Consider the following 22,466-nt stretch of genomic DNA (forward strand, 5'->3'; position numbering starts at 1 on the left):
GGGATTCTGCTAGAAAAAGTCCTGTGTACAGCCTGGAGAATAATGAATATGTGACTGTTCTGAGCATCTTCCTTCAGTGGCTGAGCCTTAGGCATGGAGAGAAGCCATCCAATCAGAGGGGAGGATGAAGGAATGGGATGGACTTCTAATGTGTGGATTCTGGAGCGAGGGATAGTCAGAGAAAAAGAGGTCCCTGGAACACAGTAGGGAGACTCTGGAATGAAGCTGTAATGGCTCATCCTTTTAACCTCAACCTCCTTCCTATGATAGTGTATGGCTATGAGTCATTGGCGCTCAGTCACATCCAACTCTTCATGACCCCATCTGGGGATTTCTTGGCAAAGATACTGGTTTGCCATTTCCTTCTCCAGCTCATTTGTACAGACAAAGAAAGTGAAGAAAACAGGGTTCAGTATCTCGTCTAAGGTTATAGAGCCAGTAAGTGGCTGAGGTCAGATTTGAACTCAGGAAGATGAGAATTCTTGACTCTAGGGCCAAAGCTCTCTCTCCTGTACCCTCTAGCTGTCAAGTCATACAGTCATATAATTCTCCAGAGTTGTGGATCACCCAAGTGGCAATGGAGAGGTTGATAGACAGGCTAGAGCCTGGGAGAAAAATGCCATTACATAGAAGTGCTATAGAATGAAGGATATCATCAGAGAAATGTCACATCTGAAAAAAGATGGACTACTTTCCTAACCAGAGGGAGGTAGAGAGCCCTTGTATCCTAGTGGTGGACCCACATTGCCAAGAGAACATGAAGAATGGGGCACCTGGGTGACTGAGTGGATTGAGAGTCAAGCCTAGAGATAGGTTCAAATCTGGCCTCAGACACTTCCTAGCTGTGTGGCCCTGGACCAGTCACTTAACCCTCATTGCCTAGCCCTTACTGCTCTTCTGCCTTGCAACCAATCCACTAATCTTAGTTGGAAGTCAAGAGTTCTTAAAAGAGAGAGAGAACATGAAGAAGAACCTTAGTATGTTAAGTGGGTGAGTTTATGGGAAGATCTGGGTGAGAATTACCTGGAGTAAGCAGAGAGAATTTGGCTACATCTTTGGAAGAAACATTCACATTAATGAGGCCACAGATGTATTGAAGTATATGGAATTATAGAGTCTGTGACATATTGGTTACAAAGCTTGGTTAAATCAATCCTTGCCTCGAGGACTCACGAGGTTGTTGAAGCCAAGCAGTAGGTTGTTTCCTCCTCATCTGACGAAAATCTTTCAAGGGTCTCCTGGCTCCTGTTTCTCACAGAGCTTGTTGTCTGCGTGGGCATGGCTCACCTCCATCTTTTTAGCCATTTGGGATTTGGATGGGTTGTTCTCACCTCCCACGATTGTGCATAAAATGCTGGTACAGCGGGTGATTCACCTTTATTTCCTATGGCAATGCAACACCCCCCTGTGATAAAAATACTGTGACTACACATAACTCCAAGAGACGCTGCTTGAAGCTTTCATTCCATGTCAAAAGCATCGATGTGTTTGGCCATGTTGTTAAAGAGCAAACCTAAATAAAACTGAGCCAGAGTAGGACTTAACCTGGTCCTCTCTAGGATTGTAATAACAGCTCACATTTGGGTAACATTTTCTAGTTTTTCAAAGAGGAAAGCCAGGCTCAAAGAACTTAGGTAAATTGCCCAAACACCAATAATGTCAGATTGTTGTTGTTCAGTCTTTCATTTGTGCCTGACTGCATCTTCATGGCCCCATGGTCTGTAACTATCCAATTTTCTTGGCAATGATACTGTAGCAGCTTGCCATTTTGTTCTCCAATAGATCTTTTTGTCTTTTTTTTAAGTGTCAGAAGCAAGATTTAAATCCTCGACCTCCTGACTCTCTAGGTCCAGGATACTTTTTTCTCTCTTTTATTTCTTCCATTTCATATAGAACTTAAAAAAAACCCTTATCTTTTATCATAGTATTAATTCTAAGACAAAAGAGAGTCAAGAGTTAGGCAATTGAAGTTATGTGACTTGGCAAGGGTCATACAGCTGGGACATGTCTGGGGCCAAATTTGAATCCAAATATTCCCTACTTCAGACCTGGTGCTCTACCCACTGTGATACCTAGCTGCTCCCCAGAGAACTTTTGTGAGAGCAAATACAAGATGATTTGGCATTTGTTTAGATTTGGAATCAAGTCTCACTTCTGACATCCTTTCTGATACATATGTGACCTTGGGCTAGTCACTTTACTTCTGTCACAAGCCACTCTCTTTGACTATAACTGAAGATCTGATGCCTATTTATACTGGCAAAAAAATTCCCCTCTGCAGATTTTTCCTTATACCAATAAAATGACAATTTCACATTCCCTCTTCCTAATTCCTCTCCTCCCTAGCTTTTCATGTTTTCAAAGTACAGTCAAGCCTAAGGTACTATCTCCATTCCAATGTGTTCCATTCCATTCCAATGCAACAAAGATTTACTGATTTATTTATTTTAAAACCCTCACCTTCTGCCTCAGAATTAATACTCTGTATTGGTTCTAATGCAGAAGAGTGGTAAAGGCTAGGCAATGGGGGTTAAGTGACTTGTCTAGGATGTGTCAGGTCAGATTTGAACCCTGGACCACCCTTTTCTAGACCTGGCTTTGAGCCCACTGAGCCACCAAAGTGTTCCCATAACAAACATTTATTAAACAACTGCTATATGTAAGATATTGTTTTAGGGACAAAAGGCAAAACAAAATATATATATATATATATATAATCTCTGCCCTTTTTGGCTATAGCAATATAACATAGAAATATATATTCATAAGCACACATATGTGCAATCATACATATTTGTACATGTGTGTATGTATTCAGATATATGTGTATAAATGTGTCTATTTCTCTATGTGTGTATGTGTATATATGTATATATTTCTGCATGCATATGTGTACATGTGTTTCTATTTCTCTTTGTGTATATGCATGTATATATTTCTCTGTGTATATGTGTGAGGAAATATATATTTCTCTGTATAAATGTATATATTTTGCTGTGTGTATGCATGTGTATAAATGCATATATTTCTGGGTCTATGTTTCTGTATATAAATGTATCTATTTCTCTGTATGTATATGTATGTATATATTTCTCTGTGTATATGTATATGTATAAATATATGTGTATAAATGTATATATTTCTCGGTATATATGTATGTGTATAAATGTACCTATTTCTCTGTGTGTATATGTATAAATGTATATATTTCTCTGTGCATGTGTGTATATTTATGTGTCTATATATGTATATACATGTATCTATTTCTGTGTGTATGTGTATATGTATAAATGTATATATTTCTCGGTATATATGTGTGTATAAACATACATATTTCTCTGTGTATTTATTTCTGTGTCTATATGTATGTGTACAAATATATGTTTCTCTGTGTGTAGATGTATGTATAGATTTCTATGTGTATGCATGTGTATAAATGTATCTATTTCTGTGTGTGTATATATATGTATCTATTTCTCTGTGTGTGTACATGTATGTATCTATTTCTGTGTATATACGTACTGCATACATCTGGATAGCTCAGTGGATGTAGAGTCAGACCTGGAGATGGTTCCAGTCTGGCCTCAGGCACTTCCTAACTGTATGACCCTGGATAAGTCCCTCAATCCCTCTTGCCTAACATTTACTGTTCTGCTTTGGAACCAATATTTAGTGTCAGATCTAAGACAGAAGGTAAGGGTTTAAAAATTAATAAATAAAATGAGATACTGGCCTTCGGAGTTAGCATTTGAAAAGCATGGGACAGGGTGAGCACGTATTCCCTTAGTATGTGCAGAAAGTACAGAGGCATCGGGAACAGGAAGGAGAGCCAGGAAAAGTCTCCGATAGAGGGTACATCTTGAGCTGAGTTTTAAAGGAAAATAAGGTTTCTAAGAGGTGAGAGTGAGTGCATTCCAGGCATGAGGAACAACCTATGCAAAAGAATCAAGAAAAGAGGAATATTTTGTCTTAGGACTCCTTATTAATATATTAATTAGTATAATCATAACAGAATATATTAATATGTTAAAAATACAAAGACTCCTTATTAAACTCCCATTAGGTCTCCATCCCTGATCTGGGAACTGGGAGAGATACAAAGCACAGATAAAACATCAATCCTGTCCTCAAGAAATGTATAATTTATTATAACCAAAAAATGGGATTTGTGAGGTTCTAGACAGAGATAAATTTGTTCTTTTATGGATGAGACCATCTAGACTAGAGAGGGGGTTTTAGGGGGGAAGAGAAATGAGATGATTTTGAACAGAAATAACCCATTGCTGGAATTATGAGTTAAATTAATTGTTTCCATCTGTGAGCCCTGAACTCCATCTTCTGATGCTCAGGGACTTATAGGATTATAGATCTAGATCTGGAAAGGACCTTTTGTTGTTATATCATCTTAGTCATGACTGACTCTTCATAAATCTGTTTCTTGGCAAATATACTAAAATGCTTTGTCATTTCCTTCCCCAGATCATTTTACAGATGGGGAAACCAAGACCAACAGGGTTAAGTGATTTATCTAGGATCACACCATTAGTTCTAAGGTTGGATTTGAACTTAGGTCTTCCTGACTCCAGGTCTGGTGCACCATTCACTGTGCCACCTAGTTAGCTCTCTATAGAATGGCATTGTAGAGAGAAGACCAGCCTTGAAGTCAGGAAGACGTGGGTTCAAATCCCACCTCTGACATTGACTTTTTGTGTAAGCACAAGCAAGTCAATGAACTCTTCCCTCATTTGTAAAATGAAGATGATACTGTTTCTTGCACTGATTCCCCAGGGTTGTTGTGAGGTTAAATGAGTTTACTAATGGATGTGAAATGCTTTGCCAACTATTCAGTACTATATAAATGACAACTTCTATTCTTATCCACTATTGCATGTCTTTTCCTAGTACCAAGTTATATAGAGGCATAAATTTAGACCTGGGAGATACATCAGAGGCTGTTATCTGATTCTTCCATTTTATGTTGAGAAAATGGAGAATCACAGAGATACAATGATGTTGCCTAGTATCACACAGGTAGGAACATAGGGTCAGAGACTATCTGGTTCAGCCCATTTATCTTATAAATAAGGAAACTGAAGCTTAGAGAAACTGATTTGCCTGAGGTCAGGCAGCTAGTAAGGGACAGATCTTGGACTGGAACTCAAATTCTCAAGCCCTCTTTACATGATTGAGATCACTTGGACCCCTCTCTTTTTAGGCAAGTGTTTAAGTTCCCTGCTACAGGCAAATTTTTCTCCCTTTATGAATTTAAGATGCGATATTGTTTTTTATTTATATTTACTCTCCCCTCATTCATTAATGATTCTTTTCTGGCAATCAGGCCTGTGGGACTGAGGAACTAAGGAATGGAATGGCCTTTCTCTTTGAGCAGAAGGCCTTATTAGGCTAAGCTATTAAGATTAGACAGAGGCAATAAAGGATTCCTGAACAAATCTGGGAGGACGTGCTAGAAATAGTGTCCCAAGGTGACTTAGCAAATGAGATCTGGCATCTTGTGTGAATGTGCTAGGAAAAAAGAAACATTTTGCATAAATGAAATAAAATGTGACCTTTAAAAATTTTTTTCCATTGACTATTTTGAATGGGGATGTTTGGCTTGGGTGCGGGGATGTGTTTACTGGATTCCTAGAACTGTTCTTTCTAAGGCTTGATGTTTATCACAATATATTTTTCAAAATACTTCTGGCCCTATATTTTTAACTCATGAAGAAAAACAGGCTTTAATTCTTTCTAATTGAGTTACATGCTGAATAACAGTAGTTTCAATTTTTTTTCAATGAATAAAGCATTAGAATAAAAAGTAAAAAGGAAACCTTTGAAACAAATATGCATAGTTATACCAATATGCTCCTTCACTAGTCATGTTCAAAAAATAATTCTGAGCCTATATACTGAATCCATCACCATTCTGTGAGGAAGTAGATAGCATATTTTATGAATGGCCCTTTGGAATCATGTTTGGTCATTTTGCCATTCAGAACTCTTCCATCTTTCAAAGTTGTTTGCCTTTATAATGATGTGGTTATTGTAGAAATTGTTCCCCTGACTCTACTTACTTCAATGTGCATCAGTTCATACAACAAGTCTTCCTGGGTTCCTCTTGAACTAACACTTTTATAATTTCTTATATTACATTTGAATACTGTCATTTATTCAGCCATCCCCCAGATGATGGATACTTGCCCAGCTTTCAGTTCTTTGCGCTCACTAAAAGGGTTGCTATAAGTATTTCTGTATATATTAGGCACATTGATGTTTCTTTTATCTTGCTACACTGTAGGACTAATTGTGTTTTTTCTGGGCCAAAAGATTGCATAGTTTAGTAACTTTGGGCAACAGTTTCAAGTTACTTTCCAGAACTTTCCAGAATCAATTTATAGATTCTGTACATTAATGTATCTGTTTTCTCACGATTCCTCTAATATTTGTCTATTTTTTTTTCAACTTTACCAACCTGATGAGTGTGACTTGAAAACTCAGGGTTGCTTTATTTTGTATTTTTTTAAATTGGTAATAATTTGGAACTTAAAAATTATGGCTATTAATTCCTGGATTTCTTCCTCTGAAAACTTCCCATTTATTTCTTTTGATTATATATCAATTACAGAATGGCTCTTATTCTTATAAACTTGAGTCGGTTCCTTAAGTATTTTATAAATGAGACTTTTATCAGAGAAATCTGCAAGCAAATATGTTTTTTCTCTGCTTCCTGATACCATTTTTTAAACTTATTTTTTTTTCAATTACAAGTAGAAACAGTTTTTGACAATTGTTTTTTGACATTTGGCAATTCAGATTCTCTCCCCCTCTCCTCTGCCCCAGGTGGTAAGTAGTTTGATATAGGTTGTATCATTATACCAGTGCTTTCATGCAGTACCTATTTCCATATTCCTTATGTTGTGACAGAAGGCACATATTGCACATACAATAAAAAACTCATGAAGGAAATAAAGTGAAAGATGGCATGCTTTGATCTGCAAACAGACTACACCAGTTCCTTCTCTAGCTGTGGATAGTATTTTTTTATCATGAATCCCTTGCGGTCATCTTGGAACCTTCTTTTGCTGGTTTTGTTTAGTCCTCTGCAGTTGATAATTGTACAGTATTTCTGTTCCTTTGTACAGTGTTCTCTTGGTTCAGCTCACTTTACTTTGCATCACTTCCTATAAATCTTTTCACTTCATTCCTTTTTAATTTAGTTTCATATTTGTGTAAAAACTTAAATTTTAAGTAATAAAAATTGTCCATTTTATTTTCTATGATCCCCTCTATTCCTTATTTGGTCACGAACTCTTCCCATAACAATCTATTTAAAAAACATTTTGATTTTTTATATCTATAATTTGTTTGTGATGTCACCCTTTATGTCAAAGTCAGGTATCCACTGGGAATTTATCTTAATATATGATCTGAAATGATGGTGATATACCTAATTTATGCCAGACTACTGTCTGGTTTTCTCAGTTGCTTTTGTTATATTAATATATACTAGTAGCTAGAACCTTCATGTTTATTGAATATTATGTTATTAGGTTAATTTGCTTCTGTCTGTTGTGTATCTAATCAGTTACACTAATAGAATTGTTCTTTCCTTTCTTTTTTTTAAACTCTTGCCTTCTGTCTTAAATCAATACTGTGTATTGGTTCAAAGGCAGAAGAGTGGTAAGGGCTAGGCAATGGGGTTAAATGACTTGTCCAGGGTCACACAACTAGTAAGTGTCTGAAACCAGATTTCAACCCAGGACCTCCCATCTCTAGACCTGACTCAAATCCACAGAGCAATCTGACTGCCCCCAGTCTTAACCAGATTAAATTCTTTTTTTTTTTCTTAACCAATATGTTGCTTTGATATATTGATGCTTTATAATAAAGGTTGAAGTCTGGTACTGTTAGTCCCCCTTCCATCTTACTCCCCCCCCCCTAATTTTTTCCTTTAGTTCTTCCTCATAATTGATTACTGTATAAAGGAACAGAAATATTGTACAATGATCAACTGCAGAATAATTCTTCCTGATAAATTGTATTATTATTTTTTCTAGCTTCATAAAATAATACTTTGTTTGGTTGTTTGGTATGGCATGAAGTAAGTAAATTAATGTAAGTAGTCTTGTCATTTTTATTGGATCATCTTAATTATTTTTCTCATTATTTAGGTATATTATTATTTTTATAAAGAATAGTAGTTGAATTCATTTAGTTCCTGAGAATAACTTGGCAGGTAGACTTCTAGGCATTTTATACATTATGTGGTTATATTAAATGAATTTCTCTTTCAGTCTTTTCCTGTTGGGTTTTCTTGTAAATACACAGAAATGTTGCTAATTTCCATAGATTTATTTTATATCCTACAACTTGCTGAAGTTATTATTTCAATTAATTTTGGTTGACTTTTTAGAGTTCTCTAAGTAAACTATCCTATTATCTCCAAAAGGGATAGTTTTATTTCCTCTTTAACTGTGTTTTTTTGGGGGGGGGGGTTAGCTAACATTTCTGTATCAAATAGTAGTGGTGACAATAAACATCTTCACTTTACCCCTGATCTTATTGGAAAGATCTCTAGTTTATCAAGTTTGCAGATAATGCTAATTCTTTGTTTAAGGTAGATAAGACTTATTAAAGAAAGTTCCTTTTAAAAATACTTGCCTGAATGTCCTTCGGCATTTTGCTTTCTAGAAATTAGGAGATGTGTGTACCTGAATTTGGGACTAACTGGGTTTCGAACTCTGACAGAAGCAGAATCTAGTAGAATGAATTGGTCCTAAAAGCAATGAAACATTCATGTGGTCAGGACACATTTGGAGTCCTATATTCAGTTCTGGTGCCACATTTTGGAAGGACTGGGGATAAGGTAAAAAGGGTCTAGGGGAATGTGACCAGAATCATGAAATCATGTCATCATCAAAGGATAGGATGGCTAGATTCAGTTTAGTTCCATTCAAATGGACACAACTAACATTTACTAAGTGTCAGAAGAATAGTTTTTGTGACTATTATTAACTAGATGTTAGAAGAATCCAGAAAAGGGAATATAATTGTTCTCCTTAAACTTCTAACACAAAACAAGGTTCAGTGGGTAAAAGATGGAAAGTGAGGAGCAGATTTTGATACCATATAAAGAAAAATTTCCTGCCAGTTAGAGCTGTCTCACTTTGGGATATTTCTTACTTTTCTCTGGCTCGCTGCTTCCAGATAATCTGGGTCCTTCCATCTTATACCAGTTATGATATTGCCACCAAGTCTTCTTGCAAGCTCATGGTTCACAAAGATAAACATGAACAGAGCCCTTAAAGAATTCGTGAGAAATGATGGTTCTCTCCTAAAAACAACCCTCTCCAGAGGCCTATATGGCTTTATTGCTGTTGTTGTTCAGTCATTTTTCACTTGTGTCTGACTCTTTTATGGCCTTTATGGTCCATTTGGAATTTTCTTGACAAAGACACGTTTGTCATGTCTTTCTCCAGCTCAATTTACAGGTGAGGAAAGAGAGGCAAACAGGGTTAAGTACTTGCTCAGGGTCATGTATCCAATAAATGTCTGAAGCCAGATTTGAACTCAGGAAGGTGAGGCTTTCTGACTTTAGACCCAACATGGTACCTACTGTGCCACTGGTGGCTTAAGTCACTTACAGTCATGTCCTAAGTGGGCTTCTGGTAGTTGTTGCCTCTAGTACCTAGTGCATTAGTCATTTTCTCTTCCTTCGGATCTGCAGGCTACCCCTAGTCAGCATCCCTTGCAAAAATCTCTCTGACTATTTGGGTAGTTTGTTGCTCATCCAGTGGGCTGGATCCTTGCTTCCTAGTGTTGATTTCCCTCCTGGTCCCCTGATGCCCTAATCAATGCTGCTGCATCATCAGTTTTCCAGCTGATGGCATTGGACTTCTGCTACATCATCTGGTGGTGTCCTCTTCTGAAAACAGTCCTTTAGCTATAGGAACTATATCAGAGCTTCTTTTCTCTTGGTTAAAAACATTTATTCTTCCTGAATCAAACTGGATAGATAAGAAATACTACTCTATCTGTCCCATACACTATGATTTGAGTAATCTCTGACCTAATAGAAGTTTGCTCAGCTCTCAGGACCCTTATAATTCCCAAGTGACTTTTCATCATTTGTTGGGGTTTAGGTATCTCAAGAATATAAAATAATTTCTTTCCTAGCACCTCGAAAGGAAATTATCTCCTCTAACTGGTGAAGCAGTTTAAGAGAGATCCCACACACACAATTGACACTTTGAGCTAATGAGTTCCATTAGGAACTCAAATCAGCAGGGAATATTCTTCACATTTGAATAGGGTTATGGCTAGGTCCAGAGGAATCAATCAAGAGCTGTCAAAAGGAAGAAGAATTAGAATTGTTTTATTTTTCCCATAGAAGCAAGACCCAGAAGCAGTGGATAGACATTCTAGAGAGGAAGAGTTAGACCCGGTGTGATGTAAAACTTTTCCCATTTCCTGCCTTGTTAGATAATGAGTTCTCTTTATTGGGGATCTGCAAGAGATGGCTAAATAATCATTTGTCAGGGATTTACATGGGAATAGATGATACCTCTGGTCCTTTCCAACTCTTAGACTTTGTGATCTTCCTTCTCTACTCTGATGAAGCAATTGACTTCCCATTTTGTCAAAAGATTCATACAAAAACCCAAAACAAATGTATTAAGCCCAGGGGGACATTTAAAATGATTATCTTTATCAAGAAGACTATATGACAGATGAACCCTTTTCCTTCTTGAAATTGGCTGAAGGCTTTTAGGGGTGAGTTACTGTGTGCATTAATTTATATTCATATCTGTCTGTAGAGTGTTCAGTGAAGGTATAAATCTGGGCATGTTGTGGAAAGGTATAGAAAACAGAAAAAAAGGACTATGAAAAATTTGGTCCTCTTTTAATTCTGTAGGGCACCATTAGCATCTTTCATCTTTCATGTGGAGAGGAAAGAATTTGATAGATGGCTTTATGTGGCAACCCAGAATTGAGGTGGGAAAGGTCTGATGCTAGTGGCTGAGGTTATATATTGTAGTTTTGACAGAATTTGCTGGTTGGAGAACCAAGAAGTGAAAAGCTAATGAGACATTTGGGACCTTTCTTGATTAGTAGAAGATGGTGATGCCCTCTAATACAGAAGCAGATCCAGCTCTAAATGGCCTTAATGCCTTTGGGCTGGTTTGGGGAACTACTCTTACTACAGGGTCCCAGAAGAACTCAATGGCTGCCTTGGATTTAGGAGCCATGAGCAATATCAGTCTTCATCAAATTCAGGCAAAATGAAGCCCAAACTTAACTATAAATCAAGGAACATTTATTAAGTACTGTATACCACCTTACCTGTGAACCAAAACCCTTTATTATAATAATAACAAGAAGATCTCATTTTTACAGTACCTACTGTATACTTGGTGATGAAGAGAATGCATATCTGTCTCTTATTTTGGACATAATTTGACTTTCCAAAAAATGTCAGCCATCTCCTACTTTTCAAATTTGCTGATGAGTTGTTGGGAGTAACAGCCAACACTGGAAAACAGAACCAGGAACTTAAAGATCTTGATGAGTGAGAACATTGGACAAAATTAAACAAGATGAAATTTAACAGGCATATATGCAAAGTCTTCTACTTGGGTTCAAAATACCAACTGTATGATTACTGGCTGGGAGAGGTGTAACTAGATAATTGTTCTTAAAACTATTTTAGTGAACCCCAAGCTCAATATGAATCAGTAGCATAAGACAGCAGTCCCCAAAAGCCAACAGCTGGCTTTCTTTTGACAGTGATTTTGATATGATATTAGGTTCTATTAACAGAAATACAAAATCCAGAATGAAGATTATGATGGTCTTGTATGCCATATCCTGACGAGATCATTGTGTTCTGTTCTGAATGTTACATATTAGTCTTTTTATAATTAACTTTTTTAATCAACAAAAATAGGAATTCTTTCCTTCCTACTTCCCCCAATTTCTGATTCTTGTTGAGAAAGAATGAAAAATAACCATGTTGCAAACATGAAGAGTCAAGCAAAACAAATTCTGGTATTAACCATGCTAAAAAAAATCTCTTTTAATCAGCACAGCTTTTCTCTTAGTAGATTGTTTCATCAAAAGTCTCCTGTAATTTTATTTGGACATTAAATTTATCACAGTTACCAAGTCTTTCAATGATGTCTGTCTTTATAAAATGAATAAATTATTCTACTGGTTCTACTTACATCCCTCAGCATCAGCCTTTTCAGGCTTCCCAGGTCTCTGAAACTGCCCTCTTTATAATTTCTTACATCACAATATTTTTCCATTACATCCTGTACCATAACTTGTTTAGCCATTCTCCAATTGGTGAAGGGTGCTACATTTTAGGAAGGCAATGAATATGTTGGGATGTGTCCAGAAAAGTAACAACTAAGAATACTTAGCTTGAAGAAGAGAGATTTGTGGAGGAGTGAGAAGTAGCTATCTTCATCTATTTGAAGACATAGTAAAAGGAAGAGAAATTAGAATTGATTTATTTATCCATAGAGGTAAAAACTAGGACCTATAGATGGAAATTGCAAGGAGAAAGAGTTAAATTCCATATAATGTAAAAGTTCCTGATCATAAGAGCAAATCCCAAGAGAACATGGAGTGATATATAAATGATTTAAGATAATTTAAAATAATTTAAAATAAAACCTACAATTTTTTCCATCTTTAAAGAATTTTTCATAGGTGACATCTCATATTTCCTGTAACCATTTGGTTTACATGATTTTAACACTAAGTTTAATTTATTACCAAGAAGCTATAATACATTAGATAAAAAAACATACCTTTGAGGAATAGTTCACTTTTTAAAGTCTAGCAAGGGCTACTATTTACAGGATTTCAATGGGGTTAATTCAGATGATTATCCAGGTTAGTGAAGCATGTTTATCTCCATCTCTTGGATAAATTTATGTACCTTTTGTTAAATGAGATGACGAAATGTTTGTATTGTGATATTCCACCTTCACTTAACAATTTCTGTGATTTTGGAAGTTTTGATTCTTGCTATAGCAGTATGTATTCTCTTAATTGGGGTAAGACTTCCAAGCCCACTGGAAGTGAAAAATCCCTAAAACATTTTTGGATGTATATAAAGTTTGATGAAGATGTTGTGACCTTATAGGCTCAGCTCGCTTCCTTTTGACAGTAATTTTGATATGATATTGAATGGATAAGGGCAATATCATCACTAAAAATTTCATGTGTCCTATCTTTAGTATTCCAGTCTTTGTGTTGTCTCATTTGTGACAAAGTAAGATATAACAATGGTTAGCAGTTGCTTTTTTTGACTGATCTTAAGAAAACTGTCAAAAAGAGAGACTCTTTATCTCCTAGGATGGACTTCTAGTGTCTCTCTCCTAAACTTTAATTCCATATCACTCAGTGCCTATTGTATATTTCCAAATGGTATTCCCTACAGACATCTCAAGCTCATTTTGTCCAATATATATCACACTATTCCCCCATTTCTCACCAGATTCATTTATTTTCCAAATTTCTAAAGTCTGCTACAAACTTCTTTTGTAGGCGTTAACATCCTTCTAGCCTGCCGAGTTCAAAACTGTTGAGTAATCCTCAAATCTTCACTCCCTTTTAGCCACTGTGTTGTTAATTGGCAAGTCCTTTCAGTTTTCTGTCTACATTTCTTGCATCCAGTCCTCTCGTTCCAATTACACAGCCACTTTTTCAGGTCCTCATTATGTCTTCCATGTAGTATATTGAAAAGGCTTTCTTATTGGACTCCTGGCTTCCTGTCTCCCCCTCTTTCCACCCCATTTTCCTAATCCATTTTCCTTACTCCTATTTAAAAACCTTCAAGTAGCTTTCTATTTCTCAACCTGTACAGTGAACAATCTGGGTCTCAGAAAACTGATGCAGGAACAGACTCAGCTTGGCATTCTAATCTCTTCAGTTTGGTTCAAGTTCACCCTTCCAGGTTTATTTCATATTGCTTCCTTTTGCTCATTCTGCTTTCAGCAGAATTTCAGCCTGTTGACTGTTCTCCGAACTTGACATTCTGTTTCCTAGCTCCATGCTTGGAATCCACCCCTTCTTTACCATTGAGTCATTGAATCCCTACCTTCCCTTGAGTCACATTTCATGCATGTGATAGTCTGATATTTGATTTAAACACATCTGGTAAGAGTAGGTTCGGGAATTTTCCCATAGGTCGTTGATCTAAAGAGCAGGCATGGACCTTCAAGTGGGTGGCTATTGGCAAAGGAAGGGTCTTTTTAAAGATCATAGAGGGCTGGGACTAGATTCCAGTAGGCATCTTAAACTCAACATATCCAAAACTGAACTCATTATCTTTCCTCCTTAACCCTCCATCCCATTCCTTTTTCCTCTTATTGTAGAGGGCAATACCATCCTTCCAGTCTTTCTTGGAACCTGGGAGTCATCCTGGATTCCTCATTATCTTTTACCACCTATTCTCCAATATCCAATCTTTTCCCATGATCCATTGATTTTACCTTGTCAACATTTCTCCAACATTCCCCTTTCTCTGCTCTGATGCTGCCACCATGGACATCACTTCACATCTGGATTATTGTAATTGCTGGTTGATGGAGTTTCTCCTCACTCTCCAATCTACTGTCCATTCAGCCACTAAAGTAATTTTCCTAAAGCCCTGGTCCAATCATGTCGCACTCCCCCCTTACCCCAATTTAGGAGACTCCATTATCTCCCTCTCACCTCCAGGATCAAATACAAAATCCTCTGTTAGCCTTTAACCTAGCCCCCTCCTACCTTTTTGCTCTTTTTATAACTCACTCCCTAACATGTTCTCTTAAATCTAGAGACTTTCTTACTTTTCCATGGATCAAGACACTCAACCTCTAGGTTTTGGACATTTTCTCTGACTGTTCCCCAATCCTAGAGTGCTCCCTCCTCACCAGGATCTATTGACTTCCCTGACTTCAAATTCTAACTAAAATCCCAACTTCTCCTGGAAGTTTTCTCCAATCCCTCTTGATTCTAGTGACTTCCCTCTGTTAATTATTTTTTATTTATATTATAGTTTGTTTATGTTTGTTTGTATGTTGTCTCCCCTATTAGACTCTAAGCTCCTTGAGGGCAGGAACTGTCTTATTTCTTTCTGTATCCCTTGCACTGAGCACAGTACCTTGGACAGAGTACTTAATCCATTTCTAATGACTAACTTAAATGCTTACCTCCAAGGGATGTTAGTTTTCCCTTTCTTCTCTAATTATCATGCATATGCCTCCCAATTTACAAGTTATATATCCTACCACTGCTCCATCCCAATAGATGGTAAGCTTCTTGACAGTAGAAATCCTTTTGATGCCCAGAATTCTGTAGGTGCCTCATTGATGCCTTTTGGATTTGTCTGAGTCAAACCCTTCTAATGTTGAACTTCAGTATTTTGTAATTTTGTACTTTTATCCTTGGGTATTCTCTCAGGTATAAACTCAGCATAACAGAGGAGTTTACTTGTCTTTCATATTATTTCAGAAAATCTATTCTATTTTCTTTTCTTTCAGAGTCAGGAGCTATACAATGATGCTGCAAATAAAAGCAACCAGATTTTCCTTTACTGTGCATTTTTGGACTTCAGGTATGTTCTTAGTTCAAGATTAATAATAATAATAATAATAAATAGCTAACATCTATACAGTACCTACTATGTGGCAAGGGCTTTACAAATACTTTTTCATTTGAACTTCATGGTAACTTTGGGGAGGTGATGCTATTATTATCTATATTTTATAGGTGAGGAAACAGAGGCATACAGAGGCTAAGTGATTTGTCCAAGGCCACCCAGCTAGTAATATCTGAAGACTGATCTGAACTCAGGTCTTTACTTTTTGATGATGATGATGGTGTTGGTGGTGGTGGTCATGATGATGATGATATATGTGTATGCATGAAGTATAAGAGGAAGAAAAAAATCCCTTATGGGACTAGAGATAGAATTGGGAATAATGTTGATTATCTTCAATTTATCTTCTTTATATTTTTTTTCATCTTTACCTTCTGTCTTAGAATTAATACTGTGTATTGGTTCCCAGGCAGAAGAGTGGTAAGGGCTAGGCAATGGGGGTCAAGTGACTTGCTCAGGGTCACACAGCTGGGAAGTGTCTAAGGTCAGGTTTGAACATAGGACCTCCTATCTTCATGCCTGGCTCTCAATCTCATGAGCCACCTAGCTGCCCCCAAACAATACAATTGTCATTTTAATTTCAAATTTTGGATGACACTTACTCAGATTGTTTTTTTCCGTAGACAAAGCCCTCGCGCTTGCCACCTCAGACACCTGATCTATCTCCATTAGATTTTTTTTGTTGTTGTTGAGGGTCATATCAAAGCTGTCATGCCTGCATCAAAGTCTTATTCTTTGGATGATCATAAAGCCAGGATTACATATGCAGTCTTTTCAGTCACTGAGCAGCAGCTGATAAAAGGTTTTACAAAGTTCAAATATCGACTGGAGCAATGATGTATAGCAAAAGATGGTGATCATCTTGAATTTTAATAAGAAATATTCAGTATTTTCAAATTTTGAGTAATTGGTCTTTCAAATGTTGTCCTTGATGAATTTGTGATATTTATATTTCAGAATATGTTAAAGTTTAAAACTGCACTAAGACCTTTGGGACACTGTGTAAAAGACATTCAGAAGAGATAGAAAGTAATCTTAGATGGGGAGAAACAAGTGGCTAGAGAGACAGGGAAAGGACTCCAGGAGAAGGTGGCACATTTGAGTGACATCTAAAAAGAAGCCAGGGACTCTTAGAGGCAGAGATGAGGAGGCGAATCCTTTGTCACCAATAGCTATCAGTCAATAAGTTAATAATTTTCTCATTGAGTCCCACCTTTAGTGAGTAGTTGGAATTCTTGAATTACTTCTCTGCCCTTTCAAGTTCCCTCTACCTCAGAGATTCTGAGAATCTTGAGAAATAGGACACGAGAAATTGCTACAAGCAGCTATGAGGAAAAGACTTCTTTCTTTTTTTAAAGATAGAAAAAACCAGGGCAAGTCAAGTGTTTATTGACTTATTTGTCTCCTTTACCTTCTCATCTAGTTAGTCATTAAGTCTTTCTTCGTCATGCCTTTCACATCAATTCTTTCCTTTCCCTTCCCAGAAAATCCTCAAGGCTGTCCCTATCACCTATTATAGCCTATTCATCACCTCATTGCCTGTTGTACTAGCATCCTCATTGGTCTCCTTGGCAGGAATTTACCTGCTTTCTCTAACACTCCTCTTACCTTATTCCTGTACATTTTCTCTGTGCTATATAAAATATAGTTCTTATTTTGTTTCTCTCCTATTGAAAGAGCCCACTATGGTTCCCTGGTGTCTATGGCATCAAGTCTAGAATCACAGAGCTAACTTTAAAGGCTCTCTGAGGATTGCCCCCAAACTGGCTTTATCTAGCCTTTTCTCCACATTTCCATTTGAGTGGGAGTTCCTCAAAGGCTGGAATTGTCTTTTGTCTCTCATTGTATCCTGAAAGTTTAGCACAGTTCCTGGCACATAGTTGGCACTTAATAATGTTTATTTATTTTTTCTTTTTAAAGTTGTTACCAATTTAAAGTTGTTATCAATATGTGTTATTGATTCCAAGATAGGAGAGCAGTAAGGGCTGGGCAATTGGGGTGAAGTGACTTGTCCAGGGTCACATAACTGAATACAGATTTGAACCCAGGTCTTCCTGACTCTAGGTCTGATGCTCTATCCACAGAACCAACTACCTACCCCTTAATAAATGTTTATTGACTGACTTCCCAGCTGTCTCCTTTTCCCAGATAATGACTAAGTTGGTGGATGGCTCCAAGAAAGCTCTTTTTCCTTTCCACACCACAGATCAGACAAATTCCAAGATGCTAAACCACTAACTAGAAATTTGCAGGACTCACATCATTAAACTAAATAATAATCATTTATAAGTGACACAATCTTATATTATTGCACACTGTATTATCTTAAGATATATTATCAGCAGCTGTTATAAATAATTAATAATAGCTAATATTTGTATATTACTTTAAAGTTTCTGATGAGCTTTACAAATATTATCTCATTTGATCCTTATGACAACCCTGTGAGGTAGAAACTATTATTATCCCTATTTTATAGGTGAAGAAACGGAGGCAGATTGAGTTGGTTAAGAGACTCGCTCAAGGTCACATAATTAGTATCTGAGGTAGGATTTTAATCCAGGACTTCCTGACTTCAAGTCTAAAACTCTGATAGCTATGACTACTATCCTCTTTTCTTGTCCCTGCTTCCTGCTTTAGGGAACGTGCACATAATCCCACAGAATGCCTAGGAAAAGCATCTTTGAAGGGAATTCCATCCTCCGTCTCTTCACTCTCCATTGGAGTAGGACCTTAGGGGATGTAAACTCCCTGAAGGCAGAGGCTGTTCATTTTTGTCTTTGTATCTCCAACACTTAAACACCACTGTACTTAGATAATTAATAATTAATGTAACAGATGCTAATTAATTATTGAATTGAATTCAGAAGGCAATGTGGTATCCTGGAAAGAGCACTGGATCTGGCATCGGAGGACCTGGCTTCACATCTTAGCTCTTACAACTTTGTATGACCTTGAACCAGTGACCTCTCTTTAGGACTCAATTTCCCTATCTGTAAAGGGAAGGGCTTTTAGCTAGATGACTTCTAAGATCCCTCCCAGCTTCTGAGAATTCATAGTTTGTTTATGGATCAAGAGTCAAAGCAAGCTTTGGTTTGGCACAACGACTATGTCTGAAACATATGCCACCCATCTGCAGGATGAGCATAATGACTGCTTCATTTTGGTGGGAATGACATAGTGAAATTCCAGTTGTTGGTAGCTGGGGGCTTCTTTGTTGACCGATTTTAATGATCTGGGTGTATATCTTCCTGGAATCAGTGAAATGTGGGCAGATGTCATCTGTGAGGGCGAGACCAAACAAAGGAAATCTTTGCAAAGAACTCTTCTGCCCTGGGTTCCATTCATTGGATCCTTGATCCAATTCAGTGACTCCACAGGGACTTTCCTATGTACCAGGCACTAGACAGCAGGGACAAAAACAAAATTGTTGTTTGCCTTAGAGGAGATTACATTCAACGAAGAGAAACAACATTAGAAAAACAGTAAATTCAAAGGAGAGGATGTCTCAAAAGCTTTAGCTTAGAACTGCACTCTGACTCTTCGGTCACCCTCTCTGTACAAAATAAAGTTATTTGTGCTGTGGGGGTGTGGGAAGGAGAAGGGCACTAAAAGCTGGAGGGAGGAACCGGAGAAGGCCCTTTCACTAGGTGGCATTTGAATCATATTACAGTAATTCTATTTTGGCTAGGATTTAGGGGTCCTAATCTTCTTGTGTTGACAGAAACATAATTCACATCTGTAGGGGTAAATGGTAATTATGGGCAACATTTGAAAACAGCAAATTTCCTAATCATCCATTAAATAATCAGAAGGAAATTAATTTGTCATGTTTTCTATGTTGTAAAGGTATCATAAGATTTAGAGCATGAATTAGTGTTAGGCATCATGTGGTTTGACCAATCCCCTTATTTTATTTTTCATTTTTTTCAGCCCCTTTATTTTATTTTATTTTTATTTTTTAAACTGTTACCTTCTGTCTTAGAATCAATACTTGGGATTGGTTCCAAGGCAGAAGAATGGTGAGCACAAGGCAATGGGGTGAAGTAACTTACTCAGGATCACACAGCTAGGAAGTGTCTGAGGCTAGATTTGAACCCAGGACCTCCCATCTCTAGGTCTGGTTCTCAATCCACTGAGTCACCCAGCTGCTCCCAATCCCCATATTTTAAAGAGACAGAAATTCATGTTTAACAGCTAGTTAGATCACAGCTAGTTAGTGGGATCAAAACTCAGATCTTCTTGTTTCAAAGCTAGAGTATTTCCCTTTATTATTTCTTTTTTTTTTAATTGCTCTAGACCTATTATCCCAGTGGCATAAGGAACTCTCAGGAAAAACAAAAAACACCCAACAAAAACAACTCCCTCTAGGAATGAAGACAGATACTTGCTCTCCAGTGCATAGTTTGAGAGAGTCACCTGTATCATAAAGAAGTTGAGTCCTAGCTAGGCTCACCTATTCTAGAACCCAGGACCGGTCTTACCTGGAATGGGGCTAGATGATGAAGGGCTTTGTGTGCTAAGTGGAGGCTTTTATATTTGATGTTGGAGAGAAAAGGCAACTACTGGAATCTGTCTCATTGAAATATAATATCCTAAATTTCCAATTGTCCTATGTGACAACAATGTTGCCAATTACGTGAATCATGAAAAGAGTACATCAAAGAGTTTATTGATCTAGGAATTACTAAAATGATCAATAATTTGTTCATCAATGAATGAAATTATCTTATTCAATAGACATAAGTCATTTATTTTGCAACAGTCTTCAACATGAGCGCATATTTGCTCGCTTTCTCCACTGGGCTGGCTCCTATCGAGCGGAACCATCGTAGGGGAGAAAGTTCTCCTCAAGTAACCCTTTTCCTGGTGTTTTTATTGGAATCAGCCCCAGACTGATATTCTCTTCTCCGTCTCTGGCATAATATGCTGAACTGATCCCAGTATGTCTCCTGAAATCAGACCATTAATCATGAAAACCTGTGCTTTGAAACGGTTGTAATTGGGTTTCAAAGTCATTAGGCTAACCCATCATTGAACAGGCTCTAAATTATTCCTTTCTAACTTCATCTCTCAGATCTCAGCAGCCTATTGAGACTCACCCAAGAGTACAATAGCACCCGTCACCTGCTTCCTTTCTTACCCTGTTCTCTCAGGGACATTTTTATCTTAAGACCTGCAAGTGAAAATACCCCTAGAATGTGTCCCATTCATTGAACACTAATGAAAATGGTGTGGGATTATATCTTTATCAGTTAGTCATCAGAATTACTCAATTTCATTTCGAGCCAGTTAAATTTCTAGCTGACATTACAATTCAAATTGAATATTCAGCAAGGAACAACCTGAAGCCAATTAGTTTATTGGAGTTAGCAAAAATGATTTCTCTAAGGTGCCTCCCTTCCCCCCATGGCTTGGAATTATGTAGAACCTTCTTTTTAATTTGTTTATTAAAAAACACATTAATTTATTTTCAAAGGCTTGAGTTTCCCTTTCCTCTCTCTCACACTAGTCATTTCTGCTTAATTATCTCTTCTCCTGTTGAACCTTCCTTTGTAATCCAGGGCAAAAAAAACAAAAAACATTTAAGCAGAACTAATTGACACGTAGACAGGGTTTAACAGTGTACACAACACTCCACATGTGTAAGCCTCTATCTCTAGACTGATAGAAGGAAGGTGATTAAAAAAAACAACAAACTCTTAACTTCTATCTTAGAATAGATACTAAGTTCATTGGTTCTAAGGCAAAATGGAGGTAAGGATGAGGCAATGGAATTCAATGACTTGCCCAGGGTCATGTAGTTAGGAAGGGTCTGAGGTCAGATTTGAACCCAGAATTCCCAACTCTAGTCCAGGTTCTTACTCTACTGAGCCACCCAGGCTTTTTCTTTTATCAGGAATCTGATACGCAGATTGTTAGATTGTTTCGTTCATTCATTGGCATTTGACAGTCATTTAGTGTTACTGTTTCCACAATTGTCACTGTGTGTATATGTCTGTGTTGCGTGTATGTGTATGCCCATGCTTTTGATTTGACTTTCTTGTTTCTGCCTCATTTCTCATATTTTCCCACACTTATTCATTTAAACATTCAATAAACATTTATTAAGTCTCTCCCTATGGGAAAGACACTTGATGATGCTGGATAAGCCATTTATCTTCCCAGTGCCCTAGGCAACTCTGGAAGATTATCAGTTGCCCAGCCCATACAGATCAGTATTGGTACAGGAAGTGTCCTAATGGTAAGTTCTCCATACCAATGAAATTCTAGGTTCCATCCCATCCCACCCACATGTAAGACAATGCTAGTTCTTGGGAATAAAAAGAGCAAAAGAAGATGATGCCTGCCCTGCAGATGGGTGTATTTGACTGGGAGAAACAACATCTATTCAGATAAAGAAACTCACAATATATACACAGTAACTTCAGGGGTGGTACCAAGCCATTAATTTCCTTCCTTCCTTCCTTCCTTCCTTCCTTCCTTCCTTCCTTCCTTCCTTCCTTCCTTCCTTCCTTCCTTCCTTCCTTCCTTCCTTCCTTCCTTCCTTCCTTCCTTCCTTCCTTCCTTCCTTCCTTCCTTCCTTCTTTCCTTCCCCCTCTCCTTTCTTGCAACCCTGATTTCACTGCTATAGAGAATTCATCGTGAGGAAGCTTCCTTTACCAATGAAGATGGTCATCTATTCTAAAACTTAGCAGTCTTAGAAGGTTGCCTGAAACTCTGAGCACTTAAATGACTTATCTAGGGTTATGTAGTCAATCTTTTTCAGAGGTGGGACTTGAACTTCTTTATGCTGGGATCAGTTCTT

At 37.4% G+C, this 22,466-nt stretch overlaps 1 protein-coding gene across 1 annotated transcript in view; it reads left to right on the plus strand.

Annotated features, from left to right (window-relative positions):
- The window catches only part of ADGRD1 (adhesion G protein-coupled receptor D1), a 505,347-nt gene that overhangs the window by 271,763 nt on the left and 211,118 nt on the right, over positions 1–22,466 (plus strand). Inside the window, exon 14 of the mRNA XM_056820949.1 lies at positions 15,540–15,613. Within this exon, the coding sequence (XP_056676927.1) occupies positions 15,540–15,613 (74 nt within the window). The remainder of the gene's footprint in view (positions 1–15,539; positions 15,614–22,466) is intronic.

The sequence above is a fragment of the Monodelphis domestica genome, chromosome 3 (assembly GCF_027887165.1).
Source record: "Monodelphis domestica isolate mMonDom1 chromosome 3, mMonDom1.pri, whole genome shotgun sequence".
NCBI classification, from domain to species: domain Eukaryota; kingdom Metazoa; phylum Chordata; class Mammalia; order Didelphimorphia; family Didelphidae; genus Monodelphis; species Monodelphis domestica.